Here is a 27,847-nt window from a genome sequence, read left to right on the forward strand (position 1 = left end):
ATAGCCGATGAAATATTATATAGAAATAGAAAATAGTACCGGCGAAAATTTATCATAAAGGAGTGTTGTTAGCATTTATGTCGTCCGATTTCAGTAGACTAGTTGAATTTAACTCTTGTTTCTTATTGACTTTCAGATTTATATATTTGTAATACAACCCAGATAATGTTTTATTTGATAATATATATAAAATAACATCCAACTAAACCGAACATACCTAAATATTAAATAATTTATGTAATAAACAGGTCTGTTAGATCTTGTGAACGCAACGAATTATTTGTAACGATATATATACAAACGTTATTCAGTCACAAGATGTAATACGTCTCTGTATGTTGTTGTGTGAGAAGTCGGATGCGAGTAATATAAGTAAGAATTATAATTTTGTAAGTATGATGTATGTATTTTGGTGCTGCATTACTAATTTATTTCTTTTTAAATGAGAATGACTGTCTTTTTTATAAGAAGCGAAACTGACTTAAAATGATGTATAAATTTGGATACTTTGAATAAATTTCGCCCTCAAAAATATTGTTTTATTAACTTAAATGCAATTTGTTATAAGAAGAGTATACTAATTCTATGATTTGAAGAAAGAGAATAAAAAAAAGTTCAAAATGTTTTAGTTTCGTGATGGTACCATAGCGGCAAATTTTATAAATGAAACTAACTGACCCCGCAAATCTTGTTTTGCCATATATGTTATTAACCCCCTTAATACCCCTCCCCTTATAACTTAGGGATATGACATGTAGATCATGTAGATGTTGGCTGCTTCTCAGACCTATCCGCTATGCACACAAAATTTCATAAGAATCAGTCCAGCCATTTCAGAAGAGTATGGTAACTAACATTGAGACACGAGAATTTTATATGTAAGATAATAAAGTTAAATTACTGCAAATAATATCACTGTGAAATTTTTTATTTTTCTTGTTTTATTAAGTCTACAATTTATATTAACATTATAAAAAAATAAAAATAAAACTTGAAACTGGATAAACTAGTATATTTTCAGGTCAGTATTTAAAAAAATAGAATAAAAATTTTATGGAATGGGAAGTTGTTAATAAAGTAAAATCAGCATACTATCAAAACATTTTATTTATAATTTGTAGTGACATTTGTTTATATGTATTTTCATACATTGTTAGACAGTTTTGTGTAGGTCTATACAAAAGAACTAAATCCTACTTTACACTAAGTAATAACCAGTAACATTACTTCAAAATAAATAAAAATGCAGATAAAAGAATTAGATAAGAAACTCAGATTAGTAGAAATTATTAATGATGACAGTTTAGATAGATCAAAATATTTCGTTTGAAAAATAATCACTGTAAGTACAAAGGAGAAAAAATAAGAACATGGAAAAATACAGAGATCAATAAGACATCTGTCTCAGATAACCTTACAACAAAATAAATAATATTCAACAATTTTGATGATACATGAACTCTATTTACATACTAAATTCAATCACTTAATAGACTTACAAGTATAAATTAACTACATTTGTATTAGCTTATAATGAAAGACCAAAGAACTTTTTTAATGTTCATTAAAAAGACTCTTCGGTACTTGATGATAATGATAAATTATTGTGTAACAAGATAAGCACAGACCGACCGAGGGAAATTTTATAGAAAACCAATGTGTAATATAAAAAAAATAAAAAAATTCTTTGGGCCCAGTATTTGGCTGTATTTACAAGGTTTGGTTCAAGCAATTTCAAATATAGAAGAGACTGAAAGTAGATTTACGCTTCAGCCTGTAATATCCCACTACTGGGCATAGGTCTCTTTCCCTATGTAGGAGAAGGATCAGAGCTTAATCCACCACGCTGCTCCAATGCGGGTTGGCGGATAGGAAAGTAGGTTAATTCTAGTAGGAAGAAAAAAAGAATGCATAATCTTTGAGATGCAATCAGTTTACTGAAAGGAGGTAGAAATAAATGACATTGATTTTAAAATATACACACCTTTGTACATAAATTATGTTAACTTGTAATAACAAAATGTCTTTTTTGAAAAGAAAAATTTAACAATTACTTTTTACATATTAACATAGAAAATAATTAATTGGGAGACTTGGACAGACCTGGGCAGCTCCTACATAACTTCGTCTTTTAGCTTTATGAGATTTTAAACTTCATTAACGGTTTGATCATTTGAATTTGAGCAGTAATTATAATAAAGGAAACCTATTTTAGACTTAGACACGGTTTTTATCATAGTCTATTTTTAAGTATAAACGAGTACATACCACTTTATAGTTTTTTGACGATTTTTGTCGATATTTCGAACCAGTTACATGGTCAACCAGTACAATACTTAACGCACATAAACAACATCCATCATAAAATCAAGTTTACATGCGAAATGGAGAAAGAAAGAAGTTTACCTCTCCTGGATGTATGCACTTATATACGACCACACAAAACTATAGGCCACTCAGATTTTCGGAAGCCTACACACTGATCGGTACCTGCACGGTTCATCTCACCACCTTCCATGTCACCTTGCGTCTGTATGCAAAACTCTTACAAACTGCTCATGCTCTGAGCGATGAGCACCACATAGAAGAGGAGCTAAAGCATGTCGACGCAGTTTTGCGTAAAAATGGACATAGAACTGTATCAACACAGCTTTTATCGAGGCAACGGGTTCGACCACAAGAAGCTCAAAACAGCCACCTTTCTTACCTTTTGTAAAAGGAGTAATAGACAAGATAGGAAGGTTACTGAAAAAGCAGTATAGCATCAAAACCGTTTACACACCTTGGAAGAAAATAGGTAACGTATTACGTTCTTCCGAGGATTATATCCCCTTTCAACACCCAGGCGTATTACAAGGTTGATTGCAGCTGTGGAAGCTCTTTATCGGTCAAACCAAGCGATCTATAGCCACACGAATAAATGAACACATAAGGGCTGTGAAAAACAACGATCAACAGAAATCGGCAATACCAGAACATATATTACAATCGGGATGGAACCCCTGGATAGAACTTCATAAGCCTAAGGGCTAGTTCGCGAAGCTATAGAAATTCGGAAATACAAAAATTTCAATTGCGAAGATGGTTTTGTGTTGGCAAATGTGTGGAATCCAGTGTTGGAACTTTGCAAAATTAACAACCGGTTTCAAATAAAACAAAAAGTGACGTTGTTAGTGTAGTTTGCCGGGAGTCTGTGTCTAAAGTGAGTGATGGGTTGGGTTTAAAAAGAACGAGACGGAGGGTAGAAAGATACTGCCCGTGATGGATAACAGTTGACACATCGCTCCACAGCAGTCTCGTCGTGACCACGGGCCATGTAACAGGTCCGAAATATCGACAAAAATCGTCAAAAAACTTAATCGTGGCATGTACTCGTTTATACTTAAAAATAGACAATGGAAATCTAACTCCACAATTGTGAATATGTTTCAGTGAAATCACATATTTGAGTAAAAATAATGCAAATAAGTGCTCATCACCATCATCATCACTTCAGCCTATCGCAGTCCACAACTGGATAAAGGCCTCCACAAGTTCGCGTCAAAAATTTCGTGAACTCGTGTGTCACCCATAGTCACTACGCTGGGCAGGCGGGTTGGTAGTGAAGAAGAAATAAGAGCTAATAAATAACTATTTTTAATCTAGTCTAGGGCACAGGATGCTGGTTGGGTGTGAGGCCGCCGTGCTCTGGACTATGCTTCTGTTTTTTTCTTTTCTTCTCCTTTTTTCTCTTCTTACGCTCTTTATCGTCGTCGTGCCGTTTCTGCTTTTTGTGTTTTTTCTCATATGTGTCTGGGTTTGAATCTGTAACATTAATTTAATAAATTAAAATATTTTACTAAACTTTTATATATCAAGTATTTAATAATAAATTTTAAATATAAAACCATAGGTGTGAATCTAAATTGATATTGCCAACACACCCTTCAAAATATTTATGAAAGATTTTTAATAGAAATCTTAAAAATAAAATAAATAAATATCTTTAACACACACTCACACACATATACACGGTCACCTGTTTCTAAAGTAAGCAACTTAATGCTTATGTTATAGGTAATAGCCGACTGTTATGGCTAATTTTTTTTTCAATAATTACTTATTAATAATACTTATCAATACATATAATAAAAATGTAACTGTCTGTACATTTAAGATATATGAGAAAAAATATTATTGTGACCTTTATCAACGCGAATAGCACCCAAAATAATGATTGTCAGAATTTTTGTCTGTTTGTCTGTGCGTTTGTGCACTTTAGCTTATTCGATTTAGATGTAGTTTTTACTAATATATTGTGGCAAGCTTAGCTTAACATTTAGTGTTTGTTTCATGTCAATCGGTTTATAAATAAGAAAGTTATGCCAATGTAAAGAATCACATGTAAAGTCACTATTCCACACAGATGAAGTAGCGAGCATAGCTAGTATATAAATAAATGCATATACCACACCGAGACTTAGGGAAATCGAACTTGCAACCCATGGAACACTCCAACAAAAAGGACTACAAACTGTGCCAACGTTCTAGTCAACCATAAAATCATATTTTTACAAACATAAACATCTAACAGATTACTCTATAGCAATTATATTTTGTTCATTTCATTCATTTAAAAACATAGATTAAAAATTATTTTATTAAACTAGTCTAGTACACTAGTAACACAACACAATTGCTTCATCTAAAATTATAAAGAGATAAAAAAAAAAAATTTTTGATGTTGAACGGGTCTAGGTCTATAGGAGAAATTACACAGAATAGATTTAAAAGATTTTTACCAGGGGAAGTCTATATCTATATCACAAGCTATATTTTATATCTTAGTGTTCAGTTTGACCTATTTAAATTTTTAAAACAACTTCTGATTGGAAACTATATTAGTTGACAAACACCCAACATACGGTAAAAAAAGTGGTTGCATACAAAGTACACATGTCAGAAGTGAAACTTCTTTGGCCAACTAATTTTTAAGTCTCATTTATATTTATACAAATCTAAAGCTTTAGATTTCCATTTCAGCACCATCGTCAAAAACGTTACCATTTCATCAAAACATTGCCGTTTTATCTGTAAAAATTTTACTCACATGTGCCTATAGAAGTTTCCCTTCAAAAAAAATCATGTCCAGCAAATTAAATACTCAAGTATGGGTAAATGTCTGATTTAGTGATAACAATTAGCATAATCTTCAAGTTTTGCAAAGCAACCTCTAAATAAAACATCTCAAAAAGGACATATGTCTTGTCATAGAAAGCAGACTGGCTAAGTGCATTAAAATTAAATTCAATCGATTAATTAGCAGATTATTATGTGATTTTAAGTAATCTAATGTAGCCATATGGTCTGTAATATCATTATCACACAAGAATCATAAATATGTTAGCATACACACTCAAATATTTATAAACCAACATTTATATTTATTATCTAAAGATGTACGATGTACTTTTAAATTACTTAGATATAATAAATTTAGTACCTTGTAATGGTGTGTCCTGTCCAGGAGGTGCTCCGTCTTTATGCTTGTGCTTTTTATGCTTACTCTTGTGTCGCTTCGGTGGAGTGGCACTCACATAGCGATACTGTTCTGGTAAGGGTCCGGGGTGCAATCTGAAGCCTGCTAACTGTGCACTTGTCAACGGCAAGAGTTCCTTACCCCCTATTGGTCGCTTAGCTATTACTGAGCCTAGTGTACTGTTGTCTTCCTGTCCTGGACCGTCGACGATACCAGGCAGGTTTGGGAGGAATGACGACAGTGATTCCTTAAGTTTCTTTCCATTAAATTTACTATACGAGTGTTCTAGTCCATAATAGGCCATTAAATTTGTAGCTCCTGTGAGTTCACATTCTCCTACAATACACGTATAAAATATAATATAATTTAAAATTGCGCATAATTTTTAAATTTATTATGTATAGCTTGTATAACTTACCCGGAGGTTCTTTCATCAAATAGAAAGGCCCACTATGCACTATTGACGGGTTCTTGCCCAGTGAAATAGTGGTTTTGAGGGTCCCAGAAGAATCTTGACGAGAAACTACTGGCGACCTCGCTCCTCGAGGCGAGGACTTCGGTGAATAAGGCTCTACCTTTCTAAACTGATCAGACATCATCTTGCATATGCATTGTCTATAAAAAGGAACATAAAAAAGAAATTTTCTTAAACAAAACTATAAAAACTAAAACGAAGGCTCCCGTTCCTTTCGAAATCTTCTGATCACAGATACTAGTAAATCGTTGGCGTTCTAGTTCTTTACACAGATAGAAATAAAATAATAAATAAATCGAAGGCACAGATTATACTTTTTGATAAAAAAATTATAACGTTGGCATAAGCAAAGTTTTTACGGTTTTTAATTTTTTATTTATAATTAAAAATGAATGTTACTAAGCCCATAACTCGAGAATAGCTTGACTAATTTGGCTAAATTATTTTTTTGTATGTTCCTTAAGGCCCACAAAAAAAAAAAAAAAAACATATAAAATTATAATTTTTACAATTAACTATTAACAGAACGAAGTCTGTCCATATAGTTATAAAAATGTAAACATAAGTTAGCAATAAAAATATAAACCAATATAGTCTTTTGAATACTGGGCCTCATTTTATGTGTTTTTAAAATGTTTTTCTACACATGCGTATTATATAATTATTATGTAAGAAGAAATAAAAATAAGTTAATATTTTTAAATAGCAGACGATATTTTCGTGGGTGATTATTTAAAGACAATTATTTTCCGCTCTATTCACATATTGACCAGTTTACTTCCCAAGTCTAGCATGCGCAAAAAAAGTTTTACTTCAATAAATAAAGAATTTTAAAAGTGAAACTTTAGTGAATAAAAACATTTAAAGTAACACACAGATCAAAACACACAAATTCCGCACGAATAACCAAAGGGCCAACAATAAACTCTTGCAGAAATAAGTGAGAATATAGATGCTACATGGTAGCTGATCTGAGCTATAGGTGCTACCATATTGGCCTTGGTTAATCTGCCATGCGTCTTTCAGTTTATCCCTACTTTGTGGTCATCATGTCGTGTCGTGCGACATGCGATAGATGATGATCGATTGAGGCGATAAATAAGTTTGACTTAAAAATATATTTTTATGAAAAAATATTACTTTAAATTGTACACATTTCTTGATGAAACGTGCTTATAATATAATGTAAATTTATTTCGTTCAATACAAAATACCGTTTTATCTATGGGCAGACCACGTGTTTTTTATATGAAGTTGTGAGGCAACCCTAAAATTAAAAAAAAAAGCAAAAAGATTAATTTAGTCTATGGTTCATGAATTAGCTTCTCGTAACGCGCTACGATTTTCGTTAGTGTTTGGAAATAAACAATTCGGGTTACTCAATTCGAATTATTGTCAGTTATATGAGTTGTTTAATAGCTATAAAATGCTTATACATTGTGACATTTGTGGTACAAAAGAAGTGCAAAGCTTCTGATAATACCGATCCTCGCTCAGCGAAGTGACGCCATTTTACGGGAATGACCAGCCCGCGGCTGAGTCTCATTAGGTCTGATGTAAGGAGTGCTCTATTTAAACGGATGCATGGAAACGAATCCCTCTTATTGTACTCGTACTGGTCGTACGACTTCAGAGGTATAGTCAATGTTATAACTTGTTATTGTCGTGATTGTATTTCGAATTACTTTTGATTTCCTCTTATTAGAATGTCTTTTGTTTCTCGCTAGTCAAACATAACACGCGTTTTATTTTTCCAGAAAACTATGGAAGATGGTAATTTAATAAACACTAAAGACGAAAAAATCGCTACAGCATCATTGGCCAATTTGTATAGTGAACGATCTTGTAAACTGAGAACTAACGGACATGATTTTGCTGGTGAACCGTCCATTCCTCACGACAAACCATTTGAACATAGACGACACAGTGCCGATACACTGCAGGAAGACAAGTTCGGAAAACGCATTAATCCACTTAGAATACACCTCGGTAAACGGCCTTTCGTGGATAATTCCCTACCGTACAATAGTGTAAACAAAAAAAGGAAGCCATTTGTGATCAAGTCTTGTGAAACTAGTACTCCCAAAAATGCTCCTCCTAGAGTGCCTAAATTAATTCCAAAGCACTTAGACCACAGTCAATTTCACAATGCTACAGCTCAAGTGGACAATACTTTGGACAATGAACAAGATAAACCCGTGCCTCGACTTGTGCCTAAGAGTCAGCTTTCACAGTTTAAAAAAAGTAAAGTGGAAAAAGGTAACCCGTTGAAAGAATATGCTCAAAGCTTAGGTTTACAGCCAATGGTGAAGTTTAAGTGTCGAAAGTGTTGTTCTATGTCTTTTAAAACATTGGCTATGTTAAAAGAGCACCAACATGTTTGCCGAGCCCAAGCCAAGGAGCCGACATTAAGTCCCGAGGCCGCACCTAACACAGAGTGTAACACAGGAGGTCCGTCTAGAGTTACACGTAAAGTGTATCTCTGTTCAGCTTGTGGCACCTATTATGAGAACTGGAATCTCTTCCTTCATATGCGAGAAGTTCACAATCGGCATATATGTCTTTTTTGCCTTGGAATGTTTTCTAAAGCGGAAAAACTTTCAACACATTTAACTAACAAACATAATGTGCAAGAGTTCAATTATGATAGTAAAGAAGAATTCTGTAAAGTGTACAATGGGACCTTTTATTTAATGTGCTGTGTCTGTGATGAAATATGTAGTGAAAAAGATGATTTTTTCAATCACGATTGTAATAACATTAAACCGAAACCTGTTCCTGTTCTGATTAGTAAAAACTTGATAAAAACCAACAGTGCAAAATTTAGTAAAGTTGGTACTGAAACTATGACAAATGGACCTGCAACTGTACTAAGAGATATGTTGAAACCAGTTGCAGAAAAACGAGACATGACCGAGTTAAAACCTGAGACAGTGACATCACAAAGTCAAAGATATGAGGGTAATGATAATAGTTATGATGTTACAATTAGTGATACAAGTTTCAGTTCATTTAATGAAACTACTGAAAAAGATACAAGTAGCACTGTAGACTCTACAAATGGTCTGAATTGTTCGGTTACAAAATCTTCGAGTCCTGTTGATCATACATCACATAGTATAGAATCTAATAGTAATAGTATTCCAAACGGTAATGAAACATTGGAGCAATCAGATGACAGTGATTCACCAGATACTGTAGATCATGGTGAACCAGAGCCGGAGTACATGCCTTCAAAACTGAGAGACCCTACTCCACCAGCTCCACAAACCCAAGAAAAGGAAAAGGAATGTGGTATTAAATTAAAATTAAGCTTAAATAATGCAAATTCACCCGTCATAATCAACTCAACTGTAGATCCTACTGTGGGGCAGCAATATGCTCATAAACCACCCTTACGAAATAGAAGGCCACCTAAAAGGTTTGAAAAAGATAAACCTCCAGACCTAGCACCTGTGGTGAAACCTCCATCAATTAAAATGACAATTTGTGATAAAGCTGATAGTCCATTTGTGAAAACTACTTTTATTGAGAATGATAAAGAGACCACATTAAAAACTCTTGTAAATAACAACGTAGACACATTAAATACGACATCGGAGTTTAAATCTGAAAACTTAATTAAATCTACAATATATGACAACAAGTTAGATGATATCAACACTATGAATAGGGTACCAAAGCTAACTGTGAGAGTTCCTAAAGAATTTCTAGATAAAAACTCTTCCAGTGATTATTCATCAGACAGTGATGGTGGTGAAAAGTTAAACATTATGGATAATACTGAACAAGACACATCACAAACATGTGAAGAAAGCAAGGAAGAAACACCAAAACTTGTCACATCTGTTGAGTCTCAAGTACAACAAGATGACACAGGACCAGAAATAAAAGAAAATCCTGAAGTGATAGAGAATAAAGTACAAATTAAAGATGTGGTCAATCTCAAAAGTGAGCCAAAAGAAGAGCCAGCAGAGCAGAACTCGGCTGATGATATTAATGTAGAAGAAGACCCCGTTGATCCAGTAGTAACAGATGATATTCCAGTCACAGAACTCACCTTAGATAGGCCAATTGATAAATATCCCTTAAAAGATTTGTTAAAGGTTTTTTTGGCTTCAACAGTTTTCAATTGTATTTATTGTAATCATGTGCGCAAGATTGCAGTGAATTGTGAGCAGCTTGCACTCCACATGGTAGCTCAACATAGATTTTCCGCAACTGTGGACAGCATCACTGCTGAAGAACTAATGCCAGAGACCATCACAGCGAAAGTGAAAGCTGGAGCAGAAGAGTTACATACTGTTTTCATTAATTTAGACTCGTATGATAGTGTAGATAAGTGTGAAACAGTACAAAATGTTCAAATGTTTGAATGTTTTCAGTGTTATTTTAAAACTGCTGTTCATAAAGATCTCTACTTGCATAACCGAAAATTGCACCAGAAAACAATATTATTGTGTGTTATGTGCAAGAACAATTTTTATAGTTATAGTGAATTATTATGTCATTTATGCCCTGGCACGTATGATTCTGAGTATGAAATTAAGTTTAGATGCTGTTTTTGTAATGTAGATAATATTTCTTCATCATTTAGATTAATGGTGCATCTTCGAAAGATACACCACACTTGTGATGTATGTTTAGAATATTGCCAAAGTCAAGCACGTCTGTCGAATCATGTTTGGAAACACAAGTTGCACCATTTATGCTATCGATGTGGTATAGCCTATAGAAATAAGCCAGATATTACTAATCATTTATTTTGGAAGCATGGAACAGAAAGTGTACTGTGTAAGAAATGTCTACAGAAGAAATGGCCACATGTCTATCATTTTTGTACACCTCCTGCAGTATTTGTTTGCGATGAATGTACATTACAGTTTACAAGAGCAGTGTGTCTTAAAGTTCATAAAAGATTTCATTCTGAAGAATTTCCACATGTGTGTACTGAAGAGGGCTGTTCAGAAAAGTTTGTTTCAAAGAAACTACTTAATAAGCATTTAGAGGAACACAGAAAAAAATTAATTTCAGAAGACATAACAAATGAGAAGCCCCCTACTTTGAATGAATCTAGTACAGATAACAATAAAGAGCCTATTCCCGTTATAGATCTTGTTGACGAGAAACCAAACGAAGGAATTCAAAGTTCCGAGAGTAAAGCTGAAATTGGTACTGAAAAAGTGACAAAAAAAAGTAAAAAAAAGAAAATCAAAGACAAAGATGCTTTATTATTAGATGTAAATTTACCGGCGTTAAATCTATCTGAAAGTGATAGTAGTGACGAATCAGATAGTGGAGTGTCTCAACCCAATAAGGATGAAACCTCACAAGATAAAGTTAAAGATGAACCTGCAGAAGAAAAATCTGAATGTTTAGTCAACAACGACGCAAATGCTATGGATACTGAAACTCCATTAGCAAAACTTGAAGAAAAAGACGAAGTTTCCGCAGATGATAAACCAAGTGAGCAACAAGTTTTAGAAATATGGGATAATTTTAAGAAGTATCAAGCTAAAGTCGAAAAACAGAAAGAAAAAACACCTCCACTTGTCCCTATTCGTAAACATGTGTGCGAATCCGATCATGACTACTGCGTCATACCTACAGATTTAAATGGAGAAGATGATGCTTTCAATTCCGATAAAAAGAAAAATAGAAAATCTCCCAAGAAAAGACACGGTGATTTATCATCATCGAGCAGTAGCAGCAGTGATAGTGATTCTAGTTGTTCTTGTGGATCTAATTGCAGCTGCTCTTCTAGCAGTGGATCTTCATCGTCTAGTTCATCCGATTCTGATTCTTCAGATGAATCTGGAAATGAAAAGAAAAAGATAAAGCCTCAGAAAAAATCACTTCAAAATAGAAGACTTAGTAATGGTTCAAACGTTGATGTCATGGGAATGTCTGAAACGCCCATCTTGATTCCAGAAAAAACTGAACCACCGATCGCTGAAAGTGATCTTGAAACAGACGAAAGTGAAACCGACGAAGAATTTTATGATAAGCATCCACAGCAAATCGCAAACAAAATGCATAACGAGAAACGCAACCAATTAATGTTATTAGCCTCTGTTGCGCCTTCAGAAGGTGGTTCAATATCAGGTGAGGTTAGTCGTTCTAATACTCCAATTAAAGAGGAAGAAGTAAAAGTATCAGTACCAGAAAAAGAAGCAGAGGAAAAAGAGATTAAAGAAGAGGTCGAAATAAAAGAAAAAACTAGCAGTAGTAAAAAGAAAAGCAAAAAGAAAAAGAAATCAAGAAGTTCTCGTAAACATGGTCCCCTAAAAATGACTATTCCTAAAGATATTATAGCAAAATCGGAATGTGAAACGCCTCCACCACCTTTGATTCCCAATAAAATTACTATATCATTGCAATCGAATACGGTTCAGTTGCCTGAGGCGCCTCCTGCGGTTGTAGCTCCAACTCCTCCAGCGAGCGCTAGTACTATAACTCCCTCCACTGAAAGTAAACGGGCATCGAAAAGAAGGCGAGTGCCTAACAAGTTTTACGGTTATTCTAGTGACGAAGATTCGCCACAAACAATAGCAGCTTTAAAACCCCAACTACCACCCAAATTAGAATGGAGAAAGGAAGATTTACCTTCACCGGTCACGCACAAATCTAAGAAAGAGATACCGTCAACAGTTATTCCGCAAAGAATGTTTAATTACAATGAACCAATAAGGTTAACGACGCCGATACCAGATCCGGAACCTCCACGTTTTTTAATGAATTCTGAATCTATGGAATCTAGTGATTCAGAATCTAGTAACGACGGAGCTTTAGAAATTTATCAACAAAACAATGTATCCAACTCGATACCGGTTCCACCTCCGACTTATTTAAATTCGGGCACTTCTAGTTTGCCCTACGCGTTCCAGAGGCCAGCCGTGCGACAGGCTCGTGAAGGCGAGAGCGTGTACTGCTACTGCCGCTGTCCGTACGATGAGGTGTCAGAGATGATAGCTTGTGACGCCGATGGGTGTTCTATCGAGTGGTTCCATTTCGAATGTGTAGGTATCATGGTACCGCCTAAAGGCAAATGGTACTGTCCCGAATGTAGGAAAAATCCGAGTTTTTCAGGTTACAGATAAGTCTAATCAAAATTGATTTGTATATAATTATACTGTATTGTTATTTGTATATAACTTATTAATGACTGTAGATAATTTAGCATTACCTGTATATCTTTGTAGTTAGTTCGTGTAAGTTAGGATATTAGGTCTGATAAAATGTATCATTGTTATAAAAAGTACATGTTATGCTTGATTCTGGCTGTGCGGCCGACTCTGTAACCTGGCGAATTGTTACTGACATTATCGTATACAGCCAAACAGAAATATAAATCCAATTTTTGATACCAATATCGTATTATTATTTCAAGCACCCAATGCTACTACTATTCACTTTTCTCTTTAGTCTTACATATTCCCCCGTTATTTTCATAGTATTATTTTTCATTGTATTGCTGTAAGAAATTACGTTCACAAAAAAGCATGCGCATATGTTTGGAGGTTTCAAGTAGCTTTGCAAGGTATTGTTTGGTTTTTATATTCGACAGGGAATGCGATTCCATTAAAGTGTCGGGTACCAGACAGTTTGTTCAATTACAATTGCAAGGGTCATTGAGCGCGCCAGAACAACGGGGAAATAAAAATTACACTATCAATAATGGATCTTAACGTATTGGAATAAAGCGCTCATATGTTAAAATCAGATAATAATAATTAGTTAATTTATTGATCTGGTATAGGAATATATGCGTAGCGTTTTTAAACGATTATTTAATTATTAGTTTAAATTATTATAAAAGGCAAAGTTTAGCTATAAGGACTAATTTCGCATAATTATATTCTTCAAATATCTTTGGATTGTACTGTAGTTGCATGTATGCTTAAGAGTCATTTCACAAAAATCGGTAACAATCCGGGAAATTGTAATATTTTGAGGTTGTTAATCTCAGTATTGGATGTCATCATCATCATCATCATTCCAGCCTATTGCAGTCCACTGCTGGACATAGGCCTCCACAAGTTCGCGCCAACAATGCGTGAACTCATGTGTGTTGCCCTTAGTCACCACGCTGGGCAGGCGGGTTGGTAGTGAAGAAGAAATAAAAGAACTATACGAAGAGAAACATACGAGCCCCGATGCAAAATAGTTCGTCTAGTATGGAAAGTAATGCAAAGTGTAAAATATAGAAAGTAAATATTGGCAAAATAATTCAGAACGTTTAATAAAAAGTGAACTACAATTTGAGGAACATTTTAAAGTTCAATTTTTTTCAATTTTTGATATGATATTCAAAAGTGTTTAACATTTTAAAGTTTATTTTAACATAACTGAAATTCTTTAATGACTTTACATAACATAAAAAAAAAACTAAAAAACATAACGCAAAAGTATTCCTCTATCCTTGTCACTCACGCAAAATAGTTCGTCTACCACTTAGTTGTGTCGCCTTTGCTTTCAATGACAGCTTTAATGCGAAGAGGCATGGTTGCAGCCAACGCTGCACACTCCTCAGGCGTAATTGACTCATAGACAGCCAAGAGTTTAGCCTTTAAGTCGCTCTTCGATCTTGATGGATTTTTACGAAAAACTTTTTTCATTTTCCACCATAGGGTCTCGATCGGCGACAAGTCCGGGCTGTTAGATGGCCATTCGATTGTAGGGATGCTTTTGGCCAGTAGCCACGTCTTTGTTGTCCTTGCAGTATGGCAGGAAGCACCATCCTGGTGAAAAATGAAGGGATCTTGATGCTTGAGTGACGAAATAGAGGGCAGTAAATTCTCTTCCATAAGGTTTCGATACCTTGCAGAATGTCCTTCCATTGCACCGTGAGTACTCCAGGTCGAGCACGACGATTATTTTTGATATTTTTCTTCAGGATTCTGTTTTCTGCTGCACTTGTGATGCCGTGGTCGACCAGTTTTCTTCAAACAAGAAGTCGTTCTATTCTTTTTATAGTGCTAAATGATAGATTGGACTGTAGACCTGGGAAGTATCAAGTCTTTAGATATTTGGTAACTTAATTTGCCAGCATCGACCCCACAAACTATTCGCTTTCGAAGCTCTTCACACACGGGTTTGCCACGACCCATTGTTATTTGAAAACTAATGAAAAAAACTGAAATTTTCAGAATTTATACTGTCTTACTTGACAAATGACACAGAATTACTTTTATAAATTTAAATTCATCATATCAGCTCACGGAAGCCTACTGCTGAGCATAAGCCTCCCCTAATGCTTTCACGATGATCGGTCCTGCGCAGCACGCATCCAGCGGCTTCCCGCGACCTGACCAGATCGTCAGTCCACCTCGTGGGGTGCCTGCCAACGCTGCGGCGCGCGGTACGTGGTCGCCACTCGAAAACCTTTCCGTCCCATCGGAAATCGGTCCTTCGAGCTATGTGCCCTGCCCATTGCTTCAGCACTTCAGCTGTGCGACCCTTCGAGAAATGTCGGTTACCCTGGTTTTCCTACGGATCTCCTCATTTCTTACTCTATCACGCAGGGAAATACCGAGCATTGCCCTCTCCATTTCCCGCTGAGCTACTATGAGCCTTCTTATTAGGTCCATATTTATCGACCACGTTTCGGATCCATATGTCATCACTGGCAACAAAACACATGAGTTCAAGTTATTTTTGGCTTAAACTTGTGGAGGCCTGTCTAGCAGTGGACTGTATAGGCTGTAATAATGTAATAATTATAATGATAATACTTAAAAATAACACTATATTACTAAACCAAATAAAATAATAATGCTCTTTAATAGTGTGACCAAACATAGGCCTGCCACTCAGCATACAGCTGATTTTCAATGGAGCCTCAAACGGGTGATGTTAGGGACAAAACCAACAGTCAATCCTCTTCTCTATTCTTTTACAATAAATATAATTGTGTTTCCGCGCAAACGAAAAAAATTGACTTCAATGATATCGACAAGTACCTACCTAATACAACGTAGGTAGACGAAAAAATTGTCAAGTAAATACATATTATTAGAGATAACTCAAAAAGTACTTGTCAGATCTCGATCAAATTTAAATTGGACCACATGACGTGCACCATCTTTCGATAAAAAGTACACGATATCGGTTCACCCAGTAAAAAGTTATGAGGTACTTAAAACACAAAAAATACAGTCGAGTTGAGACTTCCTTTTTTGAAATTGCTTAAAAAGGCAAATGAAATGTATACATAATAACGATATTAATAATATCAAAGTATTATGTAGAGGAAATTTATATCACCTGTGCTACCTGGTAGTTTCTCGACATAACTGAACTAAATCAACCTGTAAGATCCCACTGCTGGGCTATATGTCCTTTTCGCCACGTGAGAGAAAAGTTGGAGCGTAATTCAGCATGCTGCTTCAATATGGGTTGGTGGACAATTTCTCTGACATTAGTAACAATCACTATCGGGTATCTATGATAGCAACCGGAACTGACTGTTTAACATGTGAAAAGACCATCAACGACCAAGATATGAGTGTCTGGCCAGAGCGCGAATTGAACCCGCGACCACCGATGTTTAAGTAATTACACGCGCCACTACAGGCGCTATAACAGCATGTTGTGAATTTGTTCGACTTTCTGTAGGTTGGAAACGGCTAATCTCTGGAACTACTGAACTAATTTTGAACGTCTTTACACCGATAAAAACCTGTATATTATTTGTTAGTGACATTGGACATGCTTTATTTAGTAAAGTAAAATGATATAAAGATATAAAATATCTAAAAAATACGTAAGTAATTACTAAGTATTAGAAATTTGAACGTTATCAACAGTGGTTTTTTTTTTGTTTGTTTTGGGATTGAGCCTTCCTAAACGATGACAAATTAATAGTAATTCTACTAAAGTATATTGTATTAAACATTATTTATAAAATACTGTCGTATCACAATACCAAGGATGGTACCTACTATTTTTAATACTATTTACAGATACAGACCTATGATTTTCACCATCGCCTACATCAAGATACACGTTTAATTTTTGTAGCATTTAAGACTATAAAGAATCATATCAAATCAATTTTATTTTAATACCAGTTTAAGTAATGCTTATTTCATAATATTTGTCTTCTTTCGATCAACTTTAATAAATAGGTACTGTTAAAGTTTATGCATGTAAAATAAAGTAGCAGTCTTTTGTACACTTTGTTCAGGTGTACACCGTGTACATTTCGTGTAAGTAACACAGGTAGGTTCTTGCAATGTATTTACAATGGTAAATATAGATACTTTTTTGCTTAAAAAAACAGACTTCAATTACATCGACAAGTAACATAACGTAATACTTACGTTTAAATCAAAAACTACGTTAAATTTAAATGAGAACACATGACACGCACCACTCTTCGATTAAATACATATATCAAATACAGTCCTGAGTGGTCAAAAGTTTTGAGGTAACTTAAATAAAAAACAACCGCATTGAAAATCTCCTCCTTTTTGGATGACGGTAAAAAAGGGTACATACTTTTATTAAATAACAGAATTAATATTACAAAACGTTGGTTCTATCATTTTGGTGACGTGCTGAACCGTTTAATTTCTGATGCACGAATAAAACGAACATGAATTTATTTTAATTCTGATGAAGAAGGAGGTAGGTACAATTTTACAGAAAATATATGTAAAAAAAGACGATTTATTGAAATCTATACATATATAAAAGTGAAAGGTCACTCATCACGAAATCTCCAAAACTATAAGACCTACAAACTTGAAATTTGGCAGGTAGGCTCCTTATAAGACGTAGGCATCCGCTAAAAACGGATTTTACGAAACTCGACCTCTAAGGGGGTAAAACGGGGGTTGGAAGTTTGTATGAAAATCCTATGTTTTTAAAGTAAGAGACTTGAAATTTAAAATGTATGCTTTATAGATGGTGAATTGATGTCCAAATAATGCATATTTAGAAATCAACTCCCTTTTGGGGTTAAAACGGGGCATGGTAGGTTGACTCACTCATTACAAAATCTCCAAAACTATAACAGCTACAAATTTGACATTTGGCAGGTAGGTATCTTATAGGGCGTAGACATTCGCTAAGAATGGATTTTACGAAACTTGACCCCTAAGGGGATAAAACGGGGGTTGGAAATTTGTATGAAAGTCCTATGTTTTTGAAGTAAGAGACTTGAAATTTAAAATATATGCTCAATAGATGGTGAGGAGGTGTCCAAATAATGCATCGTAATCTATATATATAAAAGAGAAAGGTCACTGTCTCACTCATCACGAGAACCCAAAAACAGCTGGAGGGTCTATCCATCTAGGATGGATAAAGATGAAATTTGGCAGGGAGGTAGATTATAGTTAGTAGATAATAGTAGTAGAGTAGAGAGATTTTGCGATATTCCACCGCTAAGGGGGTTTAATTGGGATTAATAGTTTGTATGAAACTTGAACAGCAGTTATAAGTTCGTCGATAGGTTATTTATACTGCAGCCTGAAAATAAAACTAAAAATGTGGTGTATAGAGAGGTTTTATAAAAACAAGTATTAAATTATACTAAATTGTGCCTTTTAAAAAGTTACTCAGAGTAATAAGCATTTAAAGTGACTGAAATAAAAAAAATGCGTTAAACATCTTAATAGTAATGCATATCTTCATAACCACGCGGATGTAGTCGCGGGCAACAGTTAGTGTATTAAAAAACAAAGTCCCAAAAAGTGTATGTGATCGATTTCCTCAAAATCTACTGAACGGATTTGCATGCGGTTCAAGAGGAAGGTTTACGGAATGGCTAAGCCGATTTTAATGAGAGTTTCACTGGAAGTTTGCCGGGAAAACTCACAGCACAAAAGGCACAGCTAGTATTATACATATTTACAATTCACAACTTAAGAACTAAATATTTACAGATAAATATGATACAAATCATGTCCGCGTGGAATGGTGCTAAGAATGCTGGCAGCATTTCCCCATTGAATCGCTATGCCGATTCACTGGGCAAGAAATGCACCAGCCCTCTCGTCACCAGTGGAGGCAAGAAGCCAATCAGCTTATAATAAGTAACCTTTCGTTAGTTATCCCTTTTAAATTTTTTTAAAGATACAATTAAAAAGCAAAAAGGCATCGCCTTCAGTTGTAAATATCCAAATATTCTCGTATTATTTTCAAAGTTAAGGGAAATAAAGATGGTAGGTACCCATTTTTGGCGCGAAATTACCGTATGCTACAGGTAGTGTCTTTTGCGTGACAAACCCTGCGGTCACTAACCCGCCAGCCCAGCGTTGTGACTATGGGCAAAACACATGAGTTCACACCATTTTTAGCGCGAACTTGTGGAGGTTTGTGTCCAGCAGTGGACTGCGATAGGCTGAAGTGATGAGTGACAGGTAGAAGATCAAAGTCACCGTAACCTAATAATAAATATATACCTAATAATATAATAAATATATACCTAATAATATTTTCATTCAATATCTTAAGCGTTAAGCTCGCAATATATAATCGGATAATAATAATCGGACATACCTATTATTACTTTTTTAATTATGTTTTTAAGTTTCACTCTATTTATTACTTTAATGATTTCATAGTATTTTATATTACACTTTTTCTATTATTTAATTGCCCAATTAATTAACCCTTGTATGTAGCCATGATCAATTATGATATTTGTGTTTTTCTAACATCGTCGCAATTATATCTGATTGTACATGGAGTACATACACAGTGTTACACACCATTACAATTAATAAACAATTAAACACCCCATTATATTTATTTGAAAATGTTAGACTGTGGTATATATCTACCTATAATTATTTAAAAAGAGCGGTTATAGCATTTCGTTAGTTAGTCTTAAGTGGAAGGACTGATGTAAGAAGTATACGAAAATTACGCCGAAACGCTTGCTTGTGAGCCATTTAATGAAATTAGTGTGTAACATTCAGGAAATACCTACGAAGGGTGACCTCGTTGCCCTACCCTATTTTTCGTGACTTTAAAATAATAGGTAAAGCTTTTGGTTAGGTGGTGACGTAAATTGATTTATAAAAGCGAAATCAAGTTAATATGGACAAATAAAAAAAAAAAACCTTGCAATAAATAGTTTTCTATAGCATAAACACAATAATATATATTACTAGCGGACCCAGCAGACGCCCGAGTAGAATTTTTTTCGTGTTCATTAGCTCGCACGCAGGTTCGAACGTGGCACTGCGGGTGTCAAGATTACCCTATTCCGGGCTTTTTGTCAGTCCTTTTACTCGGGTGGTCTGTGGGTGAGATACACGCGTCGAGCCTACAGCGCACTACGTGTTCAGTATAATAATGCCTTCAGAGTGCTGTTGCGGCTACCGCGGTTTTGCAGCGCTTCAGGAATGTTCGCGGATGCACGGGTCGATGGATTTCACGCGATTATGCGTAAAAAAGCATCGTCTCTGCTGCGGCGCATGAGGGCCAGCAACAACAGCATTCTGAGGACAATCATGGCTCGCCCTGATTGTTCTATTCAAAAATACTGGATAGAAACAATGACGGGCCAACTAAAATGATTATTTTATTTTATTTTATTATCATCCTACTAACAATAACTAACATAGATTATAAGTAAATATTGTAACTAACACACTAATACACTATGGATGTAAACGTCTGAAATAAACGCTTATTATTATTATTATTATTATTATTATTATATTAGAAGGACCGGACCGAGCATGCCCGATTTGGACCGGATGAGGTAAGTAACGCAGAAGATTTGTCTGGACCTGGCGTTGTCCTGCCCGGAAAACAGCTACCAAGTTTGATTGCTTAAATACCGATAGCAGCGCCACTTACCGGGTACAATTCTCCCAAAATTTGATAAAAATTGGTTCAGTAGTTTCGGAATTTATCTGGAACATACATCTTGACACGAATTTTTTTATATATATAGATACATATGTATATATATTTGTAAAACGAGGGGCTTCTATATATTTAAAAAAAAAAGAACTAAATATATGTGTACTCTTTTATAAAAAATTAAAAAATCAATATCATGTAAATATTAGGTACCTACCTACATAATCACAAGAGGTGATAGACGTGCGAGTAAGTTCGCGAACTTATGGCTCGACAACCTTTTTCGCTGGTGTGTCACCGCGAAAAGCGAAAGTGTACGCGTGCTTTAAAGCCTTCGAATAAGTTCATTAGCGATCCGACAAGTTTGAAATTTTGCTCCTAACCCGCCTCCGCTCGTACGTGTGGCAGCACTGTGAGCCGCGAGCCGCCATTTTTAAACGACATCCAAAAAGGGAGGAGGTTCTCAATTCGATTGTACTTTTTTATGTAGGTATGTTATCTCAGAAGTTTTGACTGGGCGGATTGATTTCAATAATTTTTATTTTAATCGAGTGGCGTGGTGTGTCTCGTGTGGTCAATTCGATTCCGATCTAACAAGTAATTTTTGAGTTATTTCTAATAATTGCGTATTTATTTGACGCAACGCTTGTAGTCCGTGTTTTGTAATTTTTGTTAATTTTGATTGCTAAATTACTCAAAATGAACTATTTCAGAACCTCGTCTTTTTTTTTGGTTTTTAAAATGTAATACGATACAATTACTAAATAACACAAATTTTCTTTTGTCGACGACATCTCGATACAGAATGAGTAAGCTTCACGTGTGTCACCGACGTCGAGCCAAGTGAGTTCGCGATATTAAAAACCGCGTACTTTAAGTTTGCACGTCTATGACCCCCTTTAAAAATTACGTATTTCGTCATCAAATATCCAAATTACGAACGAACTTAAATAAGTATCCTGCAGCTTAAACAAAAACAATTGAATAAACGATTTTAAAGGTTTATTTTACTTAAAAATTCCTACTTTACCTGCAGGTAAGTTTATATGAAAAGCGTTTTAAAAAGTACTGTAGAATCTGGTTATAACGACGGCCAGTGTACCGGATATTATGTCGTACTAACAAGTAATATGTACTAAACGAACTACAATTTTTTTCTAAAATAATGCGTTAGGTTGTTATGGATATGACCGTCAAAAAAAAAAAATTAAATCAAAATATTTATCGAATTGAATCATGCACATTGCATGTCCATAATGTGCTTCTACGAAGAATTCTTTCGTTATTCTTACATTTGACTATTCTTCTTCTAAGCGTTGTATGATAAAACTCAATCTCTCAATGGAGATTTGTCGTTTATTATAGAATTTTTTTTCTTCAAAATTGTTTAATTGAATACTAGCGAGATGACCGATCAGAAGTGCGCGCTCTTCTTTATTGAAAAAATTTAAAAGAAATACGAGTGTCCACTTTAGGGTCCTACGACATCGCTTGATTTATGCAAATCTTCAACTTTTTCTAAGATAGGGATTGTTTTAAGGATCCAAGAAATTCTATAGAGTTCCTCATGTGTTAATCCTATATATCCTGTATATAACTCTGCAGATTTTACCACCTGTGGCTACTTAACATCTCAACACACACGTATCAGGTCAACGTCGTCGTCGTAGTAACTGGATAATTTTGTGTTACATTCCGACGTTAAAAACTGTCGACCGACCGTCGTTAGCCAATTCGTACCTACTAAACGGATGGACATCCATAGTAGCTCATATGAAAATCCTATACTTATAGCGCTATAATTTTTTAACTTTTACAATACTTACAATTTTTGTGTGTATGTCTGTCTGCCTGTTTGTTCCGGCTAATCTCGGAAACGCTGGAGCGATTTTGAAGGGACTTTCATTGGCGGAAAGCTGATGTAATAAGAAGTAACTTAGGCTACTCTTATTCTAGAAATTTATTTATTTTGTAACTGAACAATATTTTTTTTTTAATTCCATCCGGAGGAAGTCACGGGCACAGCTAGTTTATTCTAAATGTAATTACTTACGTATTTTTTTAAAATCAGATTTATACATTAGATATAGTTCGCGTCATGTAAAAAGAACGCTGAAAGAAACTGGAGGGGGTGCGTTTGCGCATGGGTATACTCGCGCACAAGTACTACTGTTTTATTTTTTAATTAGGCTTTCACTCACGGCTTCGTATAATGGTTATTGGCAGGTACATTAAAAAATACTAGAAATACAAGTGCGAATAATTCGGACTAAATAAGTATAATAATTATCACTTTACAAAATCACAATTTTTTTTTAAACAAAAGCAATAACAAATTTTTTAGTTATTGAAATGTCGTATTCAAAAATAATAATTATCTGTACTCCCGATATTCGTATCTTAATAGTTTTTATGTGTTTAAAATGATAAATTGATAATTGTTTTTTAGTGAAATAAATAGTAAATGGAGAATTTTGTAATTTAAAACTTTTGTGCGCGATAACATTTTGAGTCGACGTCGAACTGTCAACCGCTGTCAACCAATAGCACACCGGCAAGCATGCGACACCTGATAAACACTCCCGTCCCCCTACCCGTACCACCAAATAGACCGATAAATCGCTTCTGCGCAGCTTCAAGGCCAGCGTTCTTTTTACATGACGCGAACTATACCTTCCACGTACATCCTGAAACCTTTACATCTGCTTTATATTACCGATTTTGAATTCACAATGATTTAAAGCAGAAGTATGTAGGTTAGGTACAGATGTAAGTTTATACTTTTTGGTTTTATTTTTGACGTATAGAAGATTAGCGTCAAAAATTTAACAATTTTGCAAACAGTGAGATTAAGGATTAATAAATAATAATAAATTATATTTTTGGGTACTTATATAAACATTTCAAGTGGTATCAGTATGGATCTCGGTGCTCTCTGCCCGCATAAAGACACGTGCAGTAAATTTGGTACGTTTAGTTGAACAAATTTATTACATATTTTTTTTTTTAGTTTCGTGGTAGTGTGCGAAAGCGATCCCATGGCGTCCTCACTAAGGTGTCGGCGGAATAAAGATGGTGGTTTGGTGGATAGTCTGGCATTAGGCTGGTGTAGCTCCACATTCCCGTCACCCGAGGGTGACGGGGCTAGTTCGTAAGCTGCATTTCCCCACCTATATAAAAAAGAAGATATTTACGCACGAGTCTCCGGGACGATCTGCAACCTCTATATTTTTATTTGTACAAATTATATTTGTGGTTTCTTGTGTACGAGTGTTCTCTCCGGTTGGTATCTTTCCCTGTGAGTTCGGATTGTTATCATAAACATCTGATTAGGAACGTAGGGTAAAGGAGCATAGCTGATTAAGCTCTAACCCTCTCACGCTTCAGCCTGTAATATCCCACAACTGGGCATAGACCTCTTTCCCCATGTCAGAGCTTAATCTACCACGCTGCTCCAATGCGGGTTGGCAGATATATTCCCTACTATGAGTAACGATCGCTATCAGGTGTACTTGATAGCAACCGGGACCGACGGCTTAACGAGCTCTCCGAGGCACGGTGGGGAGACCCACAAGGACTGCACAAACACCCAGACCACGGCAAACACCTGTATGGCCAATACAAAAATTTGTCATATGCGGGGATCGAACCCGCAACTGCCAGCGTAACAGGTACAATCCATGGCTGTAACCGTTGCGCCAACGCGGCGCCACCCTCTCACGGGAGAGGTTAATCCCAGTAGTAGAACACACATATAGAAAAAGATAAATGACAACCGTTTCAACAAGCGGTTGATTCGATATTATCAACATACAATATAGAAGAAAAATCAGAAAAGTATCTGTCTTTATCTTCTTTATAGTTTAAGGCAACTGTCAGTTATACATATTCTTGGTGCTTGACCTACAAACCCATTTTAATAATAGGATTAACGGATAATGGCTAGTAATATCGGTCAGCAGAACTGCTACAGTTGCTATGTGCTTGGACTTTAAAAATACATGATCCGCACAATTGTTTACCCTAATGGGAGATGTTGGGCTGAGAGAAGACTCAAGGTTGAGATCAATGTCAAATATTCATTGCAGTGATGGCTTAGAATATTGATTTTTATAGCAAAATTAATGTCCCCAATCAAGGCCATGGTGGGAGAATTCAAGGTGGATATGATTTTTTCAATATTACTGAAGAAATCATTTAGTCTATCGTAGGATGTATAAGTGAAAGATAGTGACTACAACCGTGTCAACAATAGTGCATATAAGGCAATTAGCAACTAAAATTTTTGGTTTACGACGTCAGTTTGAAGGGAGTTAGTTGTTTTGTGTACTATACCCCACGAAAACATCAAGTTGTGGTATGGTTTCGTTATTGTTCAACCAACACTCACCACTATCACATCAAACCGGATCCTCTTGAGTTCGATGGTAGCACCGTTGAATGATAGAACCTGGAGTGCAGTAGAAAGCCTTAGCGACATTAATGTTATCAATGTCCTCTGTTATACCATAACCAGAAGTATATAATTACAGAAATATAATATAAATTATTAAAATATCCGATTAAGCAAAATTCATGTTAACATAGTCTACGAGCCTATAAGCAAACCGATTCCATAAAATGTAAACAAGATTTGTAAATAGTTGTGTTTGCATTCAGCCTGTGAAATCCCACTGCGGGGCAAAGGCCTCGCCCGGCAGTCGGATTTCACAGGTCTCTCTTCTCCATGTAGGAGAAGGATTGGACCTTAATCCACCACGCTGCTCCACTGCGGGTTGGCGGATATGTTCCCTACTATGAGTAACAGTCGCTATCCGGTATTTATGATAACAATGTGGACCGATGGCTTAACGTGCTCTCCGAGACACGGCGGGGAGACCCACAAGGACAGACATCGAAGAAATATTTGTAAAAACACAAATATCCCCCTTGAGCGGCAATCGGGAATGTCGGTTCCGAATATCGATCATAATTGTGTGCACAGCTGAGACCTTTACACACGCAGACATGATTCTTGTATACTAAACTCACCCACGTCATCGGCCGCGCAAGTTTTATAATCATGTCATGTATGTAGGTCATAAGGCTGAAAAATCTAAAAAAAAGTGGGAAATTAATTAACTAAATAATTGTTTTATAAAAATCACACACGGTCACAGCTATGGATTGTGCCTGTTGCGCTGGCGGTTGCGGGTTCGATCCCCGCACATGACAAACATTTGTATTGGCCATACAGGTGTTTGCCGTGGTCTGGGTGTTTGTGCAGTCCTTGTGGGTCTCCCCACCGTACCTCGGAGAGCACGTTAAGCCGTCGGTCCCGGTTGTTATCATGTACACCTGATAGCGATCGTTACTCATAGTAGGGAATATCCGCTAACCCGCATTGGAGCAGCGTGGTGGATCAAGCTCTGATCCTTCTCCTACATGGGGAAAGAGGCCTGTGCCCAACAGTGGTATGATACAGGCTGAAGCGTTTATAAAAATATTTATTTTTGAAAATATTTTAAATATTATAATTTAAAATATTGTAAATAATGTGCATACTTATCCATTACACCGTATTTACACAATTATTTTATAACTTTTATTGTTGATTTAGTTCAAATGCAGTACCTACCCAATTTTTACGACGGTACATAACATATTATATAATTGATCCTTATATTATATAGGATAGGATTGACGCTTAATGCACCACGCTGCTCCACTGCGGGTTGGCGGATATATTCCCTACTATGAGTAACGATTGCTATCAGGTATTTATGATAACAACCGGGACCGATGGCTTATCATGCTATCCGAAGCACGGTGCGGAGACCCACACAGACATCCAAACTGGACAGGAGTAGGTATTTGTACAAATACAAATATCCACTCCGAGCGCGATTCGAACCTGCAAACCGTCGGTGAGTTAGGCGACTACTAGCACTACGCCAGAGCGGTTATAATCATACTAATAACGTTAGGTAACTTTCAAGTTAAGTTTGTGTTAAGTTTCTCGGGAATTCGTTTTAATATAATATTACGAATCCGACAGTACCTATTTTCAATTTAATAAAGAAAATTTATATATAAAAACAATTGAAAGTACTTTGGATGTCTATAAGGATAAAGGAAATGTAATCATTAATTTTAAAACGTTACAGTCCTTTGTATATTTCTTTACAGGTAATACAAGCAAGCCGGCTATTAGCGATTTAGCGGTAAAGGAGCTAGCAATCTCCACATTTGAAGGTAAGTGCGAACATATCATAGAACTTTTACATAGTTTTTATTACATTCCGATAGGTATAGTCATAATAATTCATTTAATAATTCAAATCTTGCAAGTCATATGCCGAGCGCTTTAAAGAAACTAGTCGGCCAGACTTACAAAGTAGCCGGTATCGTATGAGTATGACTAATTCTGTTTTTTAATAAAATTTGTATTGATTGTGTATCAAAATTCATACCTATTAAGATAGAACCGTAACATATTCACTCGTACTAAATATGTAAATAAAATTAACATATACTATATTATATTTGACCTAATATTTCACATTACATTAATAAAAAAAAATAATAATAATTAAAAACAATGTTATTAAATAAGAATTAAGAATATCTCTGTTTTTGATGAATAACAATTTCGGTCTAATATTTCACTTTTTACGAACCTGATAAATATCAAGACAAACAAAGGTGATATGACAAAGCAAGAAGTCTCCGTTATTTGTTTGTCGAGTGATATCATTTGCAATAAAACATTGTAATATTAAAGAACAATATGTATCACACAGTGGCGTAGCAAGGGGGGCAAGGGGAGGGCATCATGCCCGAGAGCAACTCACAAAGGGGCGCCAAATGGTCAGCAAAACAAAAATTTCTAGACATAATAAATTGTTTTCGAATGGAGGGGGGGGGGGGGGCTAAAAAGGTATTGTGCCCCGGGCGCGAGTTCTAACGATTCCTGCAAGATACAATAAATTGTCATACTATCCTGTAGGAGCCGTGCATTTTGCGGGATAAATTAAGTACCTATATCA

At 35.5% G+C, this 27,847-nt stretch overlaps 2 protein-coding genes across 2 annotated transcripts; one reads left to right on the forward strand and one right to left on the reverse strand.

The window, feature by feature from the left end:
- Window positions 1-3,623: 3,623 nt before the first annotated feature.
- Window positions 3,624-6,249, reverse strand: LOC123654094 (mediator of RNA polymerase II transcription subunit 19). The gene is made up of 3 exons (XM_045590055.1): window positions 5,937-6,249; window positions 5,483-5,854; window positions 3,624-3,804 (listed from the first exon to the last, which is right to left on the reverse strand). Exons 1-3 carry the CDS (start codon window positions 6,115-6,117, stop codon window positions 3,647-3,649), a joined length of 711 nt encoding a protein of 236 aa, XP_045446011.1. The 5' UTR covers window positions 6,118-6,249; the 3' UTR covers window positions 3,624-3,646.
- A 1,283-nt stretch (window positions 6,250-7,532) lies between these two features.
- On the forward strand, window positions 7,533-13,363 carry LOC123653745. The gene is made up of 2 exons (XM_045589731.1): window positions 7,533-7,628; window positions 7,751-13,363. Exons 1-2 carry the CDS (start codon window positions 7,578-7,580, stop codon window positions 13,091-13,093), a joined length of 5,394 nt encoding a protein of 1,797 aa, XP_045445687.1. The 5' UTR covers window positions 7,533-7,577; the 3' UTR covers window positions 13,094-13,363.
- The last annotated feature ends 14,484 nt before the right edge of the window (window positions 13,364-27,847 follow it).

Source organism: Melitaea cinxia, chromosome 5, assembly GCF_905220565.1.
Source record: "Melitaea cinxia chromosome 5, ilMelCinx1.1, whole genome shotgun sequence".
Lineage (NCBI taxonomy): Eukaryota > Metazoa > Arthropoda > Insecta > Lepidoptera > Nymphalidae > Melitaea > Melitaea cinxia.

Excerpts from the sequence above, each read along its gene's own strand:
- LOC123654094 (XM_045590055.1), bottom strand. The coding sequence starts at position 6,117 with ATGATGTCTGATCAGTTTAGAAAGGTAGAGCCTTATTCACCGAAGTCC. Across the intron at positions 5,855-5,936 it reads TTTGATGAAAGAACCTCCGG|GAGAATGTGAACTCACAGGA; the intron begins GTAAGTTATACA and ends CGTGTATTGTAG. Across the intron at positions 3,805-5,482 it reads ACAGGACACACCATTACAAG|ATTCAAACCCAGACACATAT; the intron begins GTACTAAATTTA and ends TTAATGTTACAG.
- LOC123653745 (XM_045589731.1), top strand. The coding sequence starts at position 7,578 with ATGGAAACGAATCCCTCTTATTGTACTCGTACTGGTCGTACGACTTCA. Across the intron at positions 7,629-7,750 it reads CTGGTCGTACGACTTCAGAG|AAAACTATGGAAGATGGTAA; the intron begins GTATAGTCAATG and ends TTATTTTTCCAG.